The 15,416-nt window shown below is 44.3% G+C and overlaps 1 protein-coding gene across 1 annotated transcript in view; it reads right to left on the bottom strand.

The window, feature by feature from the left end:
• Window positions 1-5,531: 5,531 nt before the first annotated feature.
• The window catches only part of ntn4 (netrin 4), a 67,294-nt gene continuing 57,409 nt past the window's right edge, over window positions 5,532-15,416 (bottom strand). The window contains exons 7-10 of the mRNA XM_034163159.1: window positions 15,104-15,192; window positions 11,310-11,378; window positions 10,618-10,791; window positions 5,532-6,444 (exon numbers count right to left, since the gene is read on the bottom strand). Of these exons, the coding sequence (XP_034019050.1) occupies window positions 6,305-6,444; window positions 10,618-10,791; window positions 11,310-11,378; window positions 15,104-15,192 (472 nt within the window). The 3' untranslated portion in view covers window positions 5,532-6,304. The remainder of the gene's footprint in view (window positions 6,445-10,617; window positions 10,792-11,309; window positions 11,379-15,103; window positions 15,193-15,416) is intronic.

Raw genomic sequence — 15,416 nt, 5'->3', positions numbered from 1 at the left:
GTGGATGGTGCGCCGCAGGATACCGGGTCATGTAAAACAGAGTTCACTTGTGTGATGTGACAGTCAGATTGCCTGCTGCGTGTTATGATCTGACCATCTGTTTCAACCCAGGGGCAGCCTGTCCATGTGTGTGCCGTTCACATGCATGCTCGCTTGCTGCAGCCCATCGGCACAGTGACATATGTTTTTATTTATGTCCAGTTGATGACAGCAAACAGACACACGCACATCACAGTAGTCAGTTGTTAGTCCATGTCCATCCAAACACAGTACTGCCCAGCTGGGATGCCCAGAATGACAGATCTCCACAGCCACTTCTGTCATAGCCACACCTCCTGTCAGTTCAGCGCAAACACAAAGCCACACTCATGGGGCACTTATACAGATTTCACTGCGAGTACAACAGTGATTGTCTGCAGTCTGCTGTCATGCCAAGAGTGTGAATGGCCACACATTTTCTAAGTGCCATGCGAGCGGTGTTAGATGTTCGTGTGTGTTACCTGGGATTTGGCCGACACCTGCCGTGAGAGGGTTTGATGGGGTCACAGAGTGCACACTCTGTCTTTTAGCCGCTGGTGTGCGCATATAGTTGTAGCAATAGGTGTACGAAGCATTAGAGGCAGTTACGAAATTACATGGTTTGCATACAATTCCTGCTTTGTGCGCACTTAATGCGCAATTTGACCAAATTCGCACTATGTGTGAAGGGGCCCTTACAAAGTAAAAAATGTGTTTCCGTGTGCAGAAGCGACACCAGTGTGATGGTAGTGAGACCAGCTATGTTGTATGGCCTCCTGTCTTTAAGTTAGATTCACCAAACACAAAGACAGGAGGCGGAGCTAAAGATGTTGTGATTCTCTTTGGGAGTGACGATGATGGACAGGATTAGGAATGAACACATCAGAGGGACAGCTCAGGTGGGACGGTTTGGAGACAAAGTCAGAGAGGAGAGACTGAGATGGTTCAGACGTGCAGAGGAGGGACCCAGGGTATATAGGGAGAAGGATGCTGAGGATGGAGCCACCAGGCAGGAGGAGAAGAGGGAGGACAAAGAGGAGGTTTATGGATGTGCTGAGGGAGGACATGCAGGTGGTTGGTGAGACAGAGGAAGACACAGAGGACAGGGTGAGATGGAGACGGATGATCTGCTGTGGCGCCCCCTAACAGGAGCAGCTGAAAGAAGACAGTTTGGTGATTTCTGACCTTTATCCTTTTAACTCCAAAATCAATACGCATCTTGAGGTCACCATGCCTAACACACATACCAAGTTTGGTGACAATCAGGCAATTAGGTAAGAAATTGTTACGCTCAAAATATTTTTACAAAGTACATCCCATTAACCTTGAACTCTGACCTATTGATGTCAAAGTCAATACACTTTAAAATCACCAGTATAAAACTAACACTGGTTATTTTACTGTGTAGGCTTCTTGAGGTCCGTAGGCATAATGCACATACTAACTTTGGTGACAATTGGACCAGTACAATTAAAGCAGTCTTCCTCACAAATAAAATGTCAGGCGACTGAGTGACTGTCCAGAAATAGTGGCTGTGCCGTGGAGAGAATTTTAGCTTTAAACAACATGGGAATGACAACTATGTAATTTGGAAATTGGTAATTACACTTGTGCCATGTGCCACTTTGGACCAGGTGGAAGATAGGGCCCCTCAGTTCAACATTATTCTAGAATAAGGTGCAGTGCCACAGAAATGTCAAAATCCTCCAACCGAATGTTTTAGCCTTTAACTGGCTTTAATAACAGAACTGAATAAAATATTGAAAGAATTAATTGATCATCACACTGGTTATCTTTTCCCACCTCTGCCCTCCTCAGGACCTCTGGCTGATGGCTGTTGTCCGACAGCCAGGGCGTCCGTGTCAGGGTGACGGCCGCTGCCGAAGAGGAGCATTGTGACTCCCCCAGAGCGGAGGGACGGGTGTGTGTGGGGGTGGTGGGTTATTGTGAGCCTGCAGGATCTGCCACACACTTTGGGCCAATAGTAACACTGCTGATGGGACAAAGGCCATAACTCTGTTCTATAGCGACACAAACGGACCATTGTGTTCATACAGGCTCGCACACATTCATACCATCACAAACTATACCGGCGCAAAGTATGCATGTGTGCAAGCATGCCAAATACTCATTCATCAGCCCGTTTCCCACAGCATGCGACCCCCTACAGGACATCTCCATCACAGGCTGAGAAAGGCCAGTCAGCGTGGGGACAATGAGCGAGCGAGAGCCAGAGACGGGTCCACAGTTCAGCTGTGTGTGTTAGCGCTTCCCTGTTGCGTCTGCGCTTCAAGGCCGGTTCCCACCACAGAAAAAAAGCACCATTCCTTGGCGTTCGAGTCACATTCCTCTTTCCGTATATACTCATTCACCCTTTCCACCCTGTCTGGGTTGAGCACAACCCAAATCCTCGTGAATCAGGACAGAAGCTTGATTGGGGTGAGAACAGCAGACAGGTGAGTGACCTTTGACCCCGTCTGCCACATAGTGCAGCATGACATGCTAGGAATGTGTCCACGGCTCTCAGCCAACTGCACCACAGCGAGCAAGTGAGAAGGGGTGTAGAAGGCACTCGGTCTAAACCCAAACCCCACCGCCGCCTGTCTGTTCTGTGTGAACGTACGCATGTTTTGGTTTGTGTCAGTGATGGCTGACACACAGCGTGATGGGAGGCGTGTGCATAGGAACGCAGCGTGATGAGGACATTTCCGTCTGATTTATGTGAGGTATTCCGGAGCCTGAGCCATTCTAGCAGCTGTGGTGTTGATTTATTGGGAATAATTCAGATTTGCAACAAGGTTTCATGAACAAAGAGGCGTCGGCTGCACGTGGACGGTGACTCTAACAAAGGAACAGAGGGCTCAACTTCTTGTAGGTCGCCTGTTTGAAGTTAATCATACACAAATGTCTAACTGCAAGGTTGTTCTTTCTGAGTGAAATCCTCAACTGGTGTTTTCCAGTGAACACAGATGATCAGACAAGATGAGTGGGAAGAGCTTGAGGTTGCAGCAGGACAAAGGTCCAAGTCTCCAGAGTCACTAAGACGATGACTGGATCTTTAGTACCAGGTCCCTTTGAAGAGTCCTTGCACAAGCCTGTTGTGTGCATCTTGACGGTGCATTAGCTGTGACACGTGTGGTACATTTTCCTCGCGGATAGATGGTTACATTGAGGAGATAAGGAGGCACTGCAGATCTGCATCCCTGGTCACCAGTTGCACCCCAAACACATGAAACATGTTTGCAGAAACATGCGACACCTTAGACCTGACCTCCATTGTGGATTTGGTGTGTTGCTGGGGAATAAGTGAATTTTATAAACGCAACCAACAGCCGTACCTGAGACAATTCTGGCAAACTGGGCAGGGAAACAAAATATAATAAAGGATTATTAACCGCACAAGCGAGGTTAATCATTAGTTTATTATATGGCTGTTGTTGGGAGCTGTGTTTTCATCTTGTTTGTCCACTTTGAGCTCATTTGCTGTTAATTCCTCCAATTTGTTAGTGTAATCAGATTCACTTGGGGGATGGTCCTCTTCGTCGCTCATCATTGCTTTGTTTGCTTTTTGTTTTGTTTTATTTCACGCTGTGAAAATGGTAAACAAATTCGCAAATCTGATACACGATCCGGACCGATTGTCATGGTAACGGTCTGATATGGGAAAATATCAGACCGGAAATCGGCCAATCAGAGCGCGCGTACTGTTGTTGCCATACAGTGTAGCGGCAACAACAGGTGTTGGCTTATAAAAACATGCAGTTGGAACCCAGAACATCATCTGAACACACCTTTAATAATACATAACACTGGTCAATAAAAAAATAAATATTTTCTTGCTTGGACTTTGAGAACTGATTCAGGGTAATTTTGGGGTGTTGAATCTGAATCTGAGCTCACATTTCCTCTATCACATCACGTTTTTTGCAGTCTGCATGTTCCCTATTGTTGGATTATGCAAAAGTTGCTCATTCACTCACAAGTTTGAGGCCGTTAATCACACAAAAGCAGCTTCAAAAGCATCGTATTTAAACCAGGTTCAGGAAATGTGAACAAAGAGCCTTAATATTGTTTATGGCGCTGAAGAGGCGTGTGAGACTGCAACTTTTGTTCAATGCTTGATACGAGAAAGATGTTTTCATATCTCAAAAACGTGAAGTGATGGGCAAAAACTAACACCAAACTGGGATTCAGCGCCCCCAAATGACCCAAAATCCACTGAAAAACTCCATGTAGGAAACATTGTGTTGACCAGTGTGTTGTGAGTAAGATGTCGTGTGTTCAGGTTCTGTGGCTGGTTTCCATTAAATTGCTTTGTGTTTGAAGGTCAACCCCAGAACTGCCTTTCAAAAACTCTCTCTTTTTTTGGTTGTTGTTCAAAGTCATTGGGGTCAAAGGGCAAAATTTCACCTCCAGCAAATGTAGCACACATCGGAGGTGGGTTCCTGAATTGCCCAGGCGAGTTCAAATTTGCCAAAAGACCATCACTGGGGTCAAAGGTTGAACATTTGAATTTTTACTATAATTTGCACCACATTTGACCCACGTATTGCTCATGGGGGGTGAAATGTGCCAAAGTCAATCAGTGAGGTCAAGGACATGTCTGTGTTTTTGTTGGCACACGTCAGATAATCTTGTTATGCAGGTCAAGGTCAAGGAATTAGATTTTCAACCTGATTTAAACCAAATGTGGTACACATGTAGGTGGATTCTGGATTTGCCCTGGTAATCAGCCAAAGTTGAATCATTTGGGTTTAGGGCCCTGTCCCACTGGCGTTTAGGAGGATTTGCACATGAAATGAGGAGACAAAAGCTGAGCGTCCGCAACAAAGGTGGGTGGAAATGACAAATATCCCGGGGTGGATCAGCGAATACATGAGGAAGAAAAGCAGATATAACAGGGAACAGAAGCGAAGGCGACCGCGGAGGCGCCCCCATGAGGGGCACAGTGTCTGTGATGCACTCTCTTCATCCGTGCCCACTCTGTCTGCATGCGCGACATACCATTTGCGACCGTGATGTGGCCGTGCTGGGCACGCGTCATATCTGTTTTGCATGCTGTCCCGGTCCGCCGCCAAGCCGCGCAAACCTGTCGGTTGCGGATATCAGCGGATGACAGGGGATATGCGGCGCGTTGGTTGTGTATGTCCTGCGTATGTCTTCAGTATGTGATCAGGCAGTGATGCGGATCTCATGCGTGCCTCTGCGGATGATCACAGACGTGTTCAGATGGCGGCCGACTCATACAGGAATGTTACACGGTTATTGTGGTTGTTTGGCAGATGTGGGTCACTTTTGTGCGCATTCCATCTGCAAATCCTCCTAAACGCCAGTGGGACAGGGCCCTAAGGTCAGTGGGGTCAAAGATCAGATTTATACCTGTCTGACTTTGCCCGCGTCATCGCCGTGGGTATTATTGCCTCCTTAAGACAAAGTTAGAAAAAAAGTGAAGAAGAAACAAGCAATAATATTCGGATTGATTCATACAAATGACACTGTACAAGAGCACAAAGAAAAGAATAAGAGTGATTTAGTGAATTCATATGAGGAGAAGTCATTATGTGTATACGTGGAAATATTTTCAGTGTGTACAAAACCACTGGTAGACAAAAACAAACAGAGCTGGACCGTGCTCAGAAATACCTCTGAATTCAAACGTTCGCTCTTACACAACTGCACATTTTCAGAACAGGCAAATACTGTACATTCACGTTGGGGTGAAATGCCAAACCCCAATTCAACACCGACACCCTGGACTGGCTGAGATCTGACCGCCTGCAGTGGCTTGTATGGCTTATTCGGTATCACTGGGGATGCTTCAGCCTCTGTACGTGTCCACACAGAGAATAGACGTGCTCTGTCCATCGTCCGCGTCAGGGGTCACATGCTGTATCTCTGCCTCTCTCCGTGTGTCCACATTCTCTCAGAACACCAGTCCATTTTAGGCTAAAGTGCTGCAGAGAGGAAGAGACCGAGTCCGCTGGGTTTCAGTGTGTCAACGGGTCCAGGGGGGCGTTCAGAAACCCAAAATAGAGAGCGCTCAGCCACGGCGCAGAATGTCTACTCATGCAAGATCTTCATCTCTGAGGCAGTCCGCCAGTAGCCTTATGCTTTCATTGGACAAGAGAGCAAAGATGGCTTTCAGCCATCTCCCTAAAACTTGTCCCCACCCCCCCCCCCCACCCCCCCCACCGGTGTGTGCTGCACAACATTCCACATCTGGAAGACAAGAAGGCACAGTCTCAGTCCACATGTCCATCTGTCCTCAAGAGTTTTCACTGGCTCTCTACCAGTTGCAGTCTTTCTTGAGGAGCATGAGGACTTTCCGTCCCAAACTGGCTCTCCAAGGCTTCACGAAGCTCTTCATGTTGACCAAGAGCCGACTCTGTTTACGGTCCGAGTGTCCAGCCACCAGGTACTCTACCCCTAAGAGATGAAGGCAAAGGTCAACCACAAAGAAGAAGAAGAAGAAGAAGAAGAAGAATTAGTCCCACACCACTGACCAGGGCCCAGTTTCTTTTGTGGTGGTACTAAACAGTCTTGGGTTAAGTCATAGTTCTAGACTCACTAGGCCAGTGGATAAAGGTAGCAAAAAGTAATTATGCTAGGAGCGGTTTTCAGGTTCCACACAAAAGTCTGACTAATGGCCCAGTCACACAGCACATGACGATTCCTGAACGAAGGGAAAAAAGTAAAAAAAAGTCACAATTCATTGAGAAAAGGTGGACAAAAGAGCTTTATCACCAAATAGCCTGTGAAGAAAGAGCACAAAAGGGACAAAAGAGGAACTAAACAAAACTGAAGCAAGTGTGTGTCTGCATCTCTGAGTTCCAGGACTCGGTGCTGGGACGGAGCTCATAGCGCCTGAGTCCTGGAGAAACTGCAAACAGAAGCTGTGGAGATCTGTGCGCACGTTGGTGGACCCACCTGCTCTGGTTCCTCATCCAGAACAAAAGAGGGATCATCCCCTTCATCATCAGAATCCACACTGTCTGACGACACGCTGGGTGCTAAATCTTGCTCCAGTTAACAAAAAAAAAAAAAAACCCTCTGGTGTGCTGTGGTCACTGCTGTATCACTGTATTACGTTACTAAGCCATATATATTGATTTATAACAGAAAACTGTTAAAACGGGGAATAAATATAAGTGTAAAGATGATTGAATATATCAGAGCAGTAAATTGATCTGTCCATGTGAACACGCATTGACTCGTGCGGTTATTTCCACCAGCTGCAGCTGATCCACAACGTGAATTCTTCCTTCAGAAAAGCTCTTTGTATAATCATCTGAATCATCTACCTGTTGCCACATGTACAGAAGGGCTGGACTGTCATTCCTACACACATATTGTTATATTTAATAAAAAATAATAAGTGCATGCAGGAGCTGCAGCTGTCGCTGTCGCTGCGTTCAAGTACCGTTGGAATTTACACATCTTTTTTGTTGTTTCAAAGTCAGCAGTTGCTTGTGGCAAAATAATTAATTGTATCCACACAAAAGATTAATTCAACCCCTATATAAGGTGCCTGAGCCCATTGAAACTGACCCCCCACCCAGATAAAAAAATTCAAGCAAGCAGGCTGAGTTTGCCCTGTAATTTCCGACGGTACATGAACGCAGCGTCAGCAGCAGCGCTCAGAAACGGCTTCTGCACTGTGTGTAAACATTCAGCTGGTCGAACGAAGTCAAACTAAACACTAATGTTACAAAAACTAAGCAAACAATTAAAAAATGTCAAGAACGACAGCAAAATGTAACACGGACTAATTGACGTTTTCGTTGTCCTTCGTTCAAATTTTTCAACAGTTTAAATCCTGACGAGGAACAAAGCTGGGCAAACGTTATATGATGCCAACGAAAGTCAATGAAAGTCCAGATTTCTTGTTTTGTTAGAGCTTCGTTGCCCTTCATTAAGTGCCGTGTGACTGGGCCATTAGGCAAGTTAAATGATAAATGGACTGCATTTATATCGCGCTTTTCCATCTGCATCAGACGCTCAAAGCACTTTACAATAATGCCTCACATTCACCCCGATGTCAGGCTGCTGCCATACAAGGCGCTCACTACACACCGGGAGCAACTAGGGGATTAAGGACCTTCTCAACTAAAGTTGTGTATGAACTAGTTGTTCTTGAATGTTCTTGTCCTTTGCACATGCTTGATATTTTTGCATCTGTCAGTGCATATTCTGTGCATGTGAACCTCTCTTTGAGTGGTTGTGCTGGGAAATGATATGAAAGGAAGAGAGACGAAATTTTTATCAATGTCAAAACATACACTCTCCTCAGGAAATGTAGTTTGTAAGAGAAACGCAAAATCAAGGTCAGTTCTACGTATATTCTTTGGTTAAAATTTTACTGTGTTAAACTAAATACTGCGAGATTCTTGTTTGTGGTACTTAGAGGATACTGTAAGGAACTCTCTACACTATGGTGTGAAGTTCAAGACCCCAAAACTAAAGTTTTTATTGCGATTTCCTTATCTTCACCCACCAGAAAACTGCATGGCAGTTTTGAAGATGGAAACAGGAATCATTTCGCTGTGAACCACACATTTTTAGATTGGTACCTGGGTTGATATGATTCAAAGAATTTTTTCAATCAAAATCAGACAAACTATCACAGATGTGAGGAATTTGGGGGGGGGGGGGGATCCCTATACAGTGAGGAAAATAAGTATTTGACCCCGTCAGTTTTGCAGGTTTTCCCACCTACAAAGAATGGAGAAGTCTGTAATTTTTATCGTAGGTTCACTTCAACTGTGAGAGAGAATCAAAAAAAAAAAAAAAATCCAGTAAATCACATTGTATAATTTTTAAATAATTCATTTGCATTTATTGCATAAAATAAGTATTTGAACACCTGTGAAAATCAATGTTAATATTTGCTACAGTAACCTTTGTTTGCAATTACAGAGGTCAAACATTTCCTGTAGTTCTTCACCAGGTTTTCACACACTGCAGCAGGGATTTTGGTCCACTCCTCCATACAGATCTTCTCCAGATCTTTCAGGTTTGGAGTTTCAGCTCCCTCCAAAGATTTTCTATTGAGTTCAGGTCTGGAGACTGGCCAGGCCACTCCAGGACCTTGAAATGCTTCTTACGGAGGCCCTCCTTAGTTACCCTGGCTGTGTGTTTGGGGTCACTGTCATGCTGAAGACCCAGGCATGACCCATCTTCAATGCTCTTACTGAGGGAAGGAGGTTGTTTGTCAAAATCTCACAATACATGACCCCATCCATCCTCCCTTCAATACGGTGCAGTCGTCCTGTCCCCTTTGCAGAAGAGCACCCCCAGAGTATGATGTTTCCACCCCCATGCTTCACGGTTGGGATGGTTTTCTTGGGGTTGTTCTCATCCTCTAAACATGGTAAGTGGAGTTGATTCCAAAAAACTCTATTTTGGTCTCATCTGACCACATGACCTTCTCCCATGCCTCCTCTGGATCATCCAGATGGTCACTGGTGAACTTCAAATGGGCCTGGACATGTGCTGGCTTGAGCAGGGGGACCTTGCTGCCCTGCAGGATTTTAAACCATGACAGCATCATGTGTTACTAATGTAATCTTTGTGACTGTGGTCCCAGCTCTCTTCAGGTCATTGACCAGGTCCTCCTGTGTAGTTCTGAGCTTTCTCAGAATCATCCTTACCCCACAAAGTGAGATCTTGCATGGAATTCCAGACCGAGGGAGATTGACAGTCATCTTGTGTTTCTTCCACTTTCTAATAAATAATCATAACAGTTGTTGTCTTCTACCAAGCTGCTTGCCTGTTGTCCTGTAGTCCATCCCAGCCTTGTGCAGGTCTACAGTTTTGTCCCTGGTGTCCTTAGACAGCTCTTTGGTCTTGGCTATGGTGGACAGGTTGGAGTGTGATTGATTGAGTGTGTGAACAGGTGTCTTTTATACAGGTAACAAGTTCAAACAGGTGCAATTAATACAGATAAAGAGTGCAGAATAAGAGGGCTTCTTAAAGAAAAATTAACAGGTCTGTGAGAGACAGAATTCTTGCTGGTTGGTAGGTGGTCAAATACTTATTTGCAGCAGTAACATACAAATAAATTATTTTTTTTAAAAATCATACATTGTGATTTCTGGATTTTTTTTTTTTTAGATTATGTCTCTCACAGTGGACATGCACCTAAGATGAAAATTTAAGACCCCTCCATGATTTCTAAGTGGGAGAACCTGCAAAACCACAGTGTGTTCAAATACTGATTTTCCTCAGTGTATGTCGCCTCCTGTCTATGTTTTGAAGCACAACAACTGCTGCTCTTTTGGATACCAGGACAAACAGGCTTAAACCGCCTCAAATAGGTGGTCTAAATTTTAAACCTTTGGAGTAGCATTAAACGGGTCTGACTTGCCTCATCTGTTCCTATAGCACTCCGCCATTTTTAGTCTTTGAAGCTTGAGTACTAAGCCTTAGTGTCATTCTCAGTCTGTCCCCGTTGGTACTACTTCTTAAAACTGGGCCCTGAACAGCAATTTCTCATGAAAGAGTGTTTTAAACATAAAGCACAGTTAAAACTGGATTTAGGCACCTCAACCCCCGAGGGTACTGGGAAGCAGCAAGACCATTGTAGTGTATGTATCTGACCTGGGTTGAGGATGGGGCAGGTGCAGCCTCGTGCGGTCCAAGATTCTGGGTAAAGGGTGACCTGACCCTGCTGCAGCTTCACCTTGGTGTTGTGACTGAGGATCTTTTGAACTTTGGCCTCCACCTCAGCGTGGGAGCCCTTATCGTGGGCTGACAGCACCTTCACCTTCAGCACTAAGTGAATTAAAGAGGAAGACGATAAGCTGCCTGCAGCAAATACGTGTTAAACTGACGAGCAGCTTCATCTCAGATTTAAACTTTAGGATGAGGGTGATGCTAACCCGTGTTTTGCAGGAGTTTATCTGACAGGGGCTGCGTTTGCATTTCAAGCTGAAGTGGTCCCGATCTTATCTTTTTTCCCTCACATTACACAGATGATTTTTTTCTTAAGTCAGATTTTGCACTTTCAACTACAGCCATTTTGCACTGTTGTAATTAAAGATCACAAGAACCACGAGCATTCAGACACATGGACCAGATAGGAACTAGCCCCGATCATGTCTGCTTGGCATCATTATGTTAACACGTTAGGATGAGAACCTGTCTGATTCCAGATGACAGTTCTGATGAAACTGTTGGGTAAATGAGGCTGACAATTAGGCCACACCTTCATCAGAACCTCTTCAGTAATGTGTGCAAGTTTTGTGAAAACTGCTGCAGCAGAAGCGAGCTGATGAGAGATGAGTTCTTACCGTATGCATAGTTCATGGTGCAGAAGAGTTTACTGTTGGTCAAGGCCTGTTCTTTGCACTCGCACTTCTCTGCAGGGGACAGACACGGCTGCAGGTTAACGTTTGGAACCTGAGGCGCGCGTGTGGGTTCATATGTGGCGTTCTAAGAATGCACTCGCCGTGAGGAATGTGCTTATGGAAGCTGCAGTTACATGATAGTGTGTGTGGGGAAGCATTTGGCAACTACACATGCACGCACACACAGTCTCCTTCATGTGTCCTTCTGGGATGCTCAGTGATGGAACACACGGCCCCCGTCCAGTCATTCCCAAACTGGGGGTCAGAGAACAATAAATGAAGTAAAGAACCAACCTGACTCTAAAATGACGCCGTACTTGTTTCTAAAGTCATCTCTCAACATGCAGAGGTACACGGCATCACCTGTGTCGACTTTTAATGGACTGCTATATAAATGCAGTCCATTAACTTTTCATGCTTTGATGTGCTCTTTGTTACAGTCGAATGAATTAATCCTGCTACACTGCACATAACTCTTTATTACATACTAGAATGGCACTCAGTAGACTGCATTTTACCTTGATTACTGTTCTTTGATCCTGATCCAGATGCCATGTACCAGACTTTTAATACTTACTTCTGGTCTTTGATCTGGACCTTTGATCCTGTTCACTGGCCCTGATTGCTGCCTGCTGTTCCTGACTACTGAACTTTAATATTTAATCCTCATGTTTGATTGTAATTATTGACTTTTCACCCTAATATTGATATTGGTCAGTAAAGAATGTGTTGACCAGCTTGCTGCTGCATTCACCAACATTTGCAACCTATCCCTCGCCCATGCCGTCATTCCGTCCTGCTTGAAGACATTGCGGTCCCAAAGAAGCCCTCTCCCAGCAGTCTGAATGACTATAGACTTGTGATTATGAAGTGCTTTGAGAGGCTCTTATTAAAGTAGATCAAAACCAGTCTCCCGGCGACCCTGGACCCTTGCCAGTTTGCTTACAGAGCGAACAAATCGAGGGATGATGCCATCTCCATATCTCTTCATACTGCCCCAAACCGCCTAGAACAAGTACGTGAGGAAGCTCTTTGTCGATTACATTTCAGCATTTGACATACAACCCCAATTCCAATGAAGTTGGGACGTTGTGTAAAATGTAAATAAAAACAGAATACAATGATTTGCAAATCCTCTTCAACCTATATTCAATTGAATACACCACAAAGACAAGATATTTAATGTTCAAACTGATAAACTTTGTTTTTGTGCAAATATTTGCTCATTTTGAAATGGATGCCTGCAACATGTTTCAAAAAAGTTGGAACGGGGCAACAAAAGACAGGGAAAGTTGACTGCAGGGTGCAGGGCTTCTGTGTGTTCCGAGGATGAACAAGAAGTCTGTGGGGTATAGAGCCTTCTCCTACCGTGGTCCGACTCTTTGGAACAATCTACCTGCTATTATTCGGCAGTCTGACACAGTGGAGACTTTTAAATCAAGACTGAAGACCCACTTTTTTAGACTGTCTTATCATTAATTTAATCTGTTTGTGTTTGCTTTATAATTTCTTTTTATTCTACTGTAGTTTATCTTTTTATTGTGCTTTTCTTGCTTTTAATTTTGATTTTAGATTAATTTGTGTTGTGAATTGTGTGAAGCGCCTTGGGGCGACTTTGTTGTGAGTTGGTGCTGTATAAATTAATAAATTGAAATAATAAATTGAAATTGATGAATGCTCAAAGAACACCTAATTGGAAACAGGTGAGTGTCATGATTGGGTATAAAAGGAGCATCCCCAAAAGGCTCAGCCATTCACAAGCAAAGATGGGGTGAGGATCACCACTTTGTGAACAACTGCGTGAAAAATAGTCCAACAGTTGACGAACAATGTTTCTCAATGTTCAGTTGCAAGGAATTTAGGGATTCCATCATCTACAGTCCATAATATAATCAGAAGATTCAGAGAATCTGGAGAACTTTCTACACGTAAGCAGCAAGGCCGAAAACCAACATTGAATGCCCGTGACCTTCAATCCCTCAGGTGACACTGCATTAAAAACCGACATCACTGTGTAAATGATCTTACCGCGTGGGCTCAGGAACACTTCAGAAAACCATTGTCAGTTAACACAGTTCGTCGCTACATCTACAAGTGCAAGTTAAAACTCTACCATACAAAGTGAAAGTCAAACATCAACAACATCCAGAAACGCCGCCGCCTTCTCTGGGCCCGAGCTCATTTGAAATGGACACACGCAAAGTGGAAAAGTGTGCTGTGGTCTGATGAGTCCACATTTCAAATTGTTTTTGGAAATCATAGACGTCGTGTCCTCTGGACAAAAGAGGAAAAAGACCATCTAGATTGTTACCAGCGCAAAGTTCAAAAGCCAGCATCTGTGATGGTATGGGGGTGTGTTAGTGCCCATGGCATGGACAACTTATACATCTGTGATGGCACCATCGATGTTGAAAGGTACATCCAGGTTTTGGAGCAACACATGCTGCCATCCTAGCAACGTCTTTTTCAGGGACGTCCCTGCTTATTTCAGCAAGACAATGCCAAGCCACATTCTGCACGTGTTACAACAGCGTGACTTCATAGTAAAAAAGTGCGGGTACTAGACTGGCCTGCCTGCAGTCCAGATCTGTCACCCATGGAAAATGTGCGGCGCATTATGAAGCGCAAAATACAACAACGGAGACCCCGAACTGTTGAACAACTGAAGTTGTACATCAAGCAAGAATGGGAAAGAATTCCACCTACAAAGCTTCAACAATTAGTGTCCTCAGTTCCCAAACGCTTATTGAGTGTTGTTAGAAGGAAAGGTGATGTAACACAGTGGGAAACATACCACTGTCCCAGCTTTTGTGAAACATGTTGCAGGCATCCATTTCAAAATGAGCAAATATTTGCACAAAAACAATCAAGTTTATCAGTTTGAACATTAAATATCTTGTAAAGCAAAAACAAAGAGTTCACCGTGCTTCTGCACAGCACAAACAAATCTGGTGCAACCAGGCAGGACTAATTTGTAAAAAAGAAGAAATAAGAAGAAACTGCTGGACCAGTTATTTCTTCTTTATTAAATATCTTGTCTTTGTGGTGTATTCAGTTGAATACAGGTTGAAGAGGATTTGAAAATCATTGGATTCTGTTTTTATTTACATTTTACACAACGTCCAACTTCAATGGAATTGGGGTTGTAATTATCCCAGACATCTACATCAGAGAGCTCCAGTACAGGCGCCCAGTGGGTAGTGTAATTGTGCCAACATACATCAGGAGCTGTTTAAAAAATGTCAAATATCTGGTTTAAAGAACAGGTGAAACAGCAGCACTGTGGTACGTTTGAATTGTATAACTGTGACTTGTTTGCTTAAAAAAGGAATTCCTGACTTCACATTGTAACAGAAAACTGGTGAACTGCTGCTGTTGCTCTTTGATCTAAATCACTGAACTTTGATCCTTAATTAATCCACTTAATCCACTTTTGATTGTGATTTTTGTCCTTTGAGATGGACCTTCATCCAGATCTGCACCAAAATCTCATGTGTTCTTCCTTCACCCATGCCCAACCATTCTCCCAGGTTTCCATAAAATGGGTTAACTGGCAGAATTCCTAACTGCTGGGGTTCTGAAACAGGCTCAAACTCCACAACTAGACCAGACTCAGCAGCTCACATCAGCTCTTACCCCAACCTAAATTTGAACCTATCCCTAACCCTAAAGCTGCATCTTAACTCTCAGGTTTTTTGGGAACACTGCAAATTTGTGTGTCCGCAACATGATCTCACCTGAATAATGGAGGGCTGAGAAGAGCTCTTCGGCTCTGAAGATCTGGACCGGGTGGCTGGAGTTTCCCTCCAAGTTGTAAAGGTCAGAGCTGCACAAACACTTCATATATTTCAAAATCATGACAAATAATCTGCAGTGTTCACTAAATCACTGGGAGTGTCAGGCACATGACTTGATAAAGTATTTTTATTTTTACTCTGCTCATGTTGGAGCTGAGGAAGGCGTGTCAGGCCACGCCCCTCCTAGCCCCTCCCTCTCTGTGACTGAGATCCACCGTTTGCCCTCTTGATGTCATTTTCTTGTTTGCGTTGT

This window comes from Thalassophryne amazonica, chromosome 22 (genome assembly GCF_902500255.1).
Source record: "Thalassophryne amazonica chromosome 22, fThaAma1.1, whole genome shotgun sequence".
NCBI classification, from domain to species: Eukaryota; Metazoa; Chordata; class Actinopteri; order Batrachoidiformes; family Batrachoididae; genus Thalassophryne; species Thalassophryne amazonica.
The sequence above is the reverse complement of the archived record's forward strand: the minus strand, read 5'-3'. Positions and strand labels throughout refer to the sequence as shown.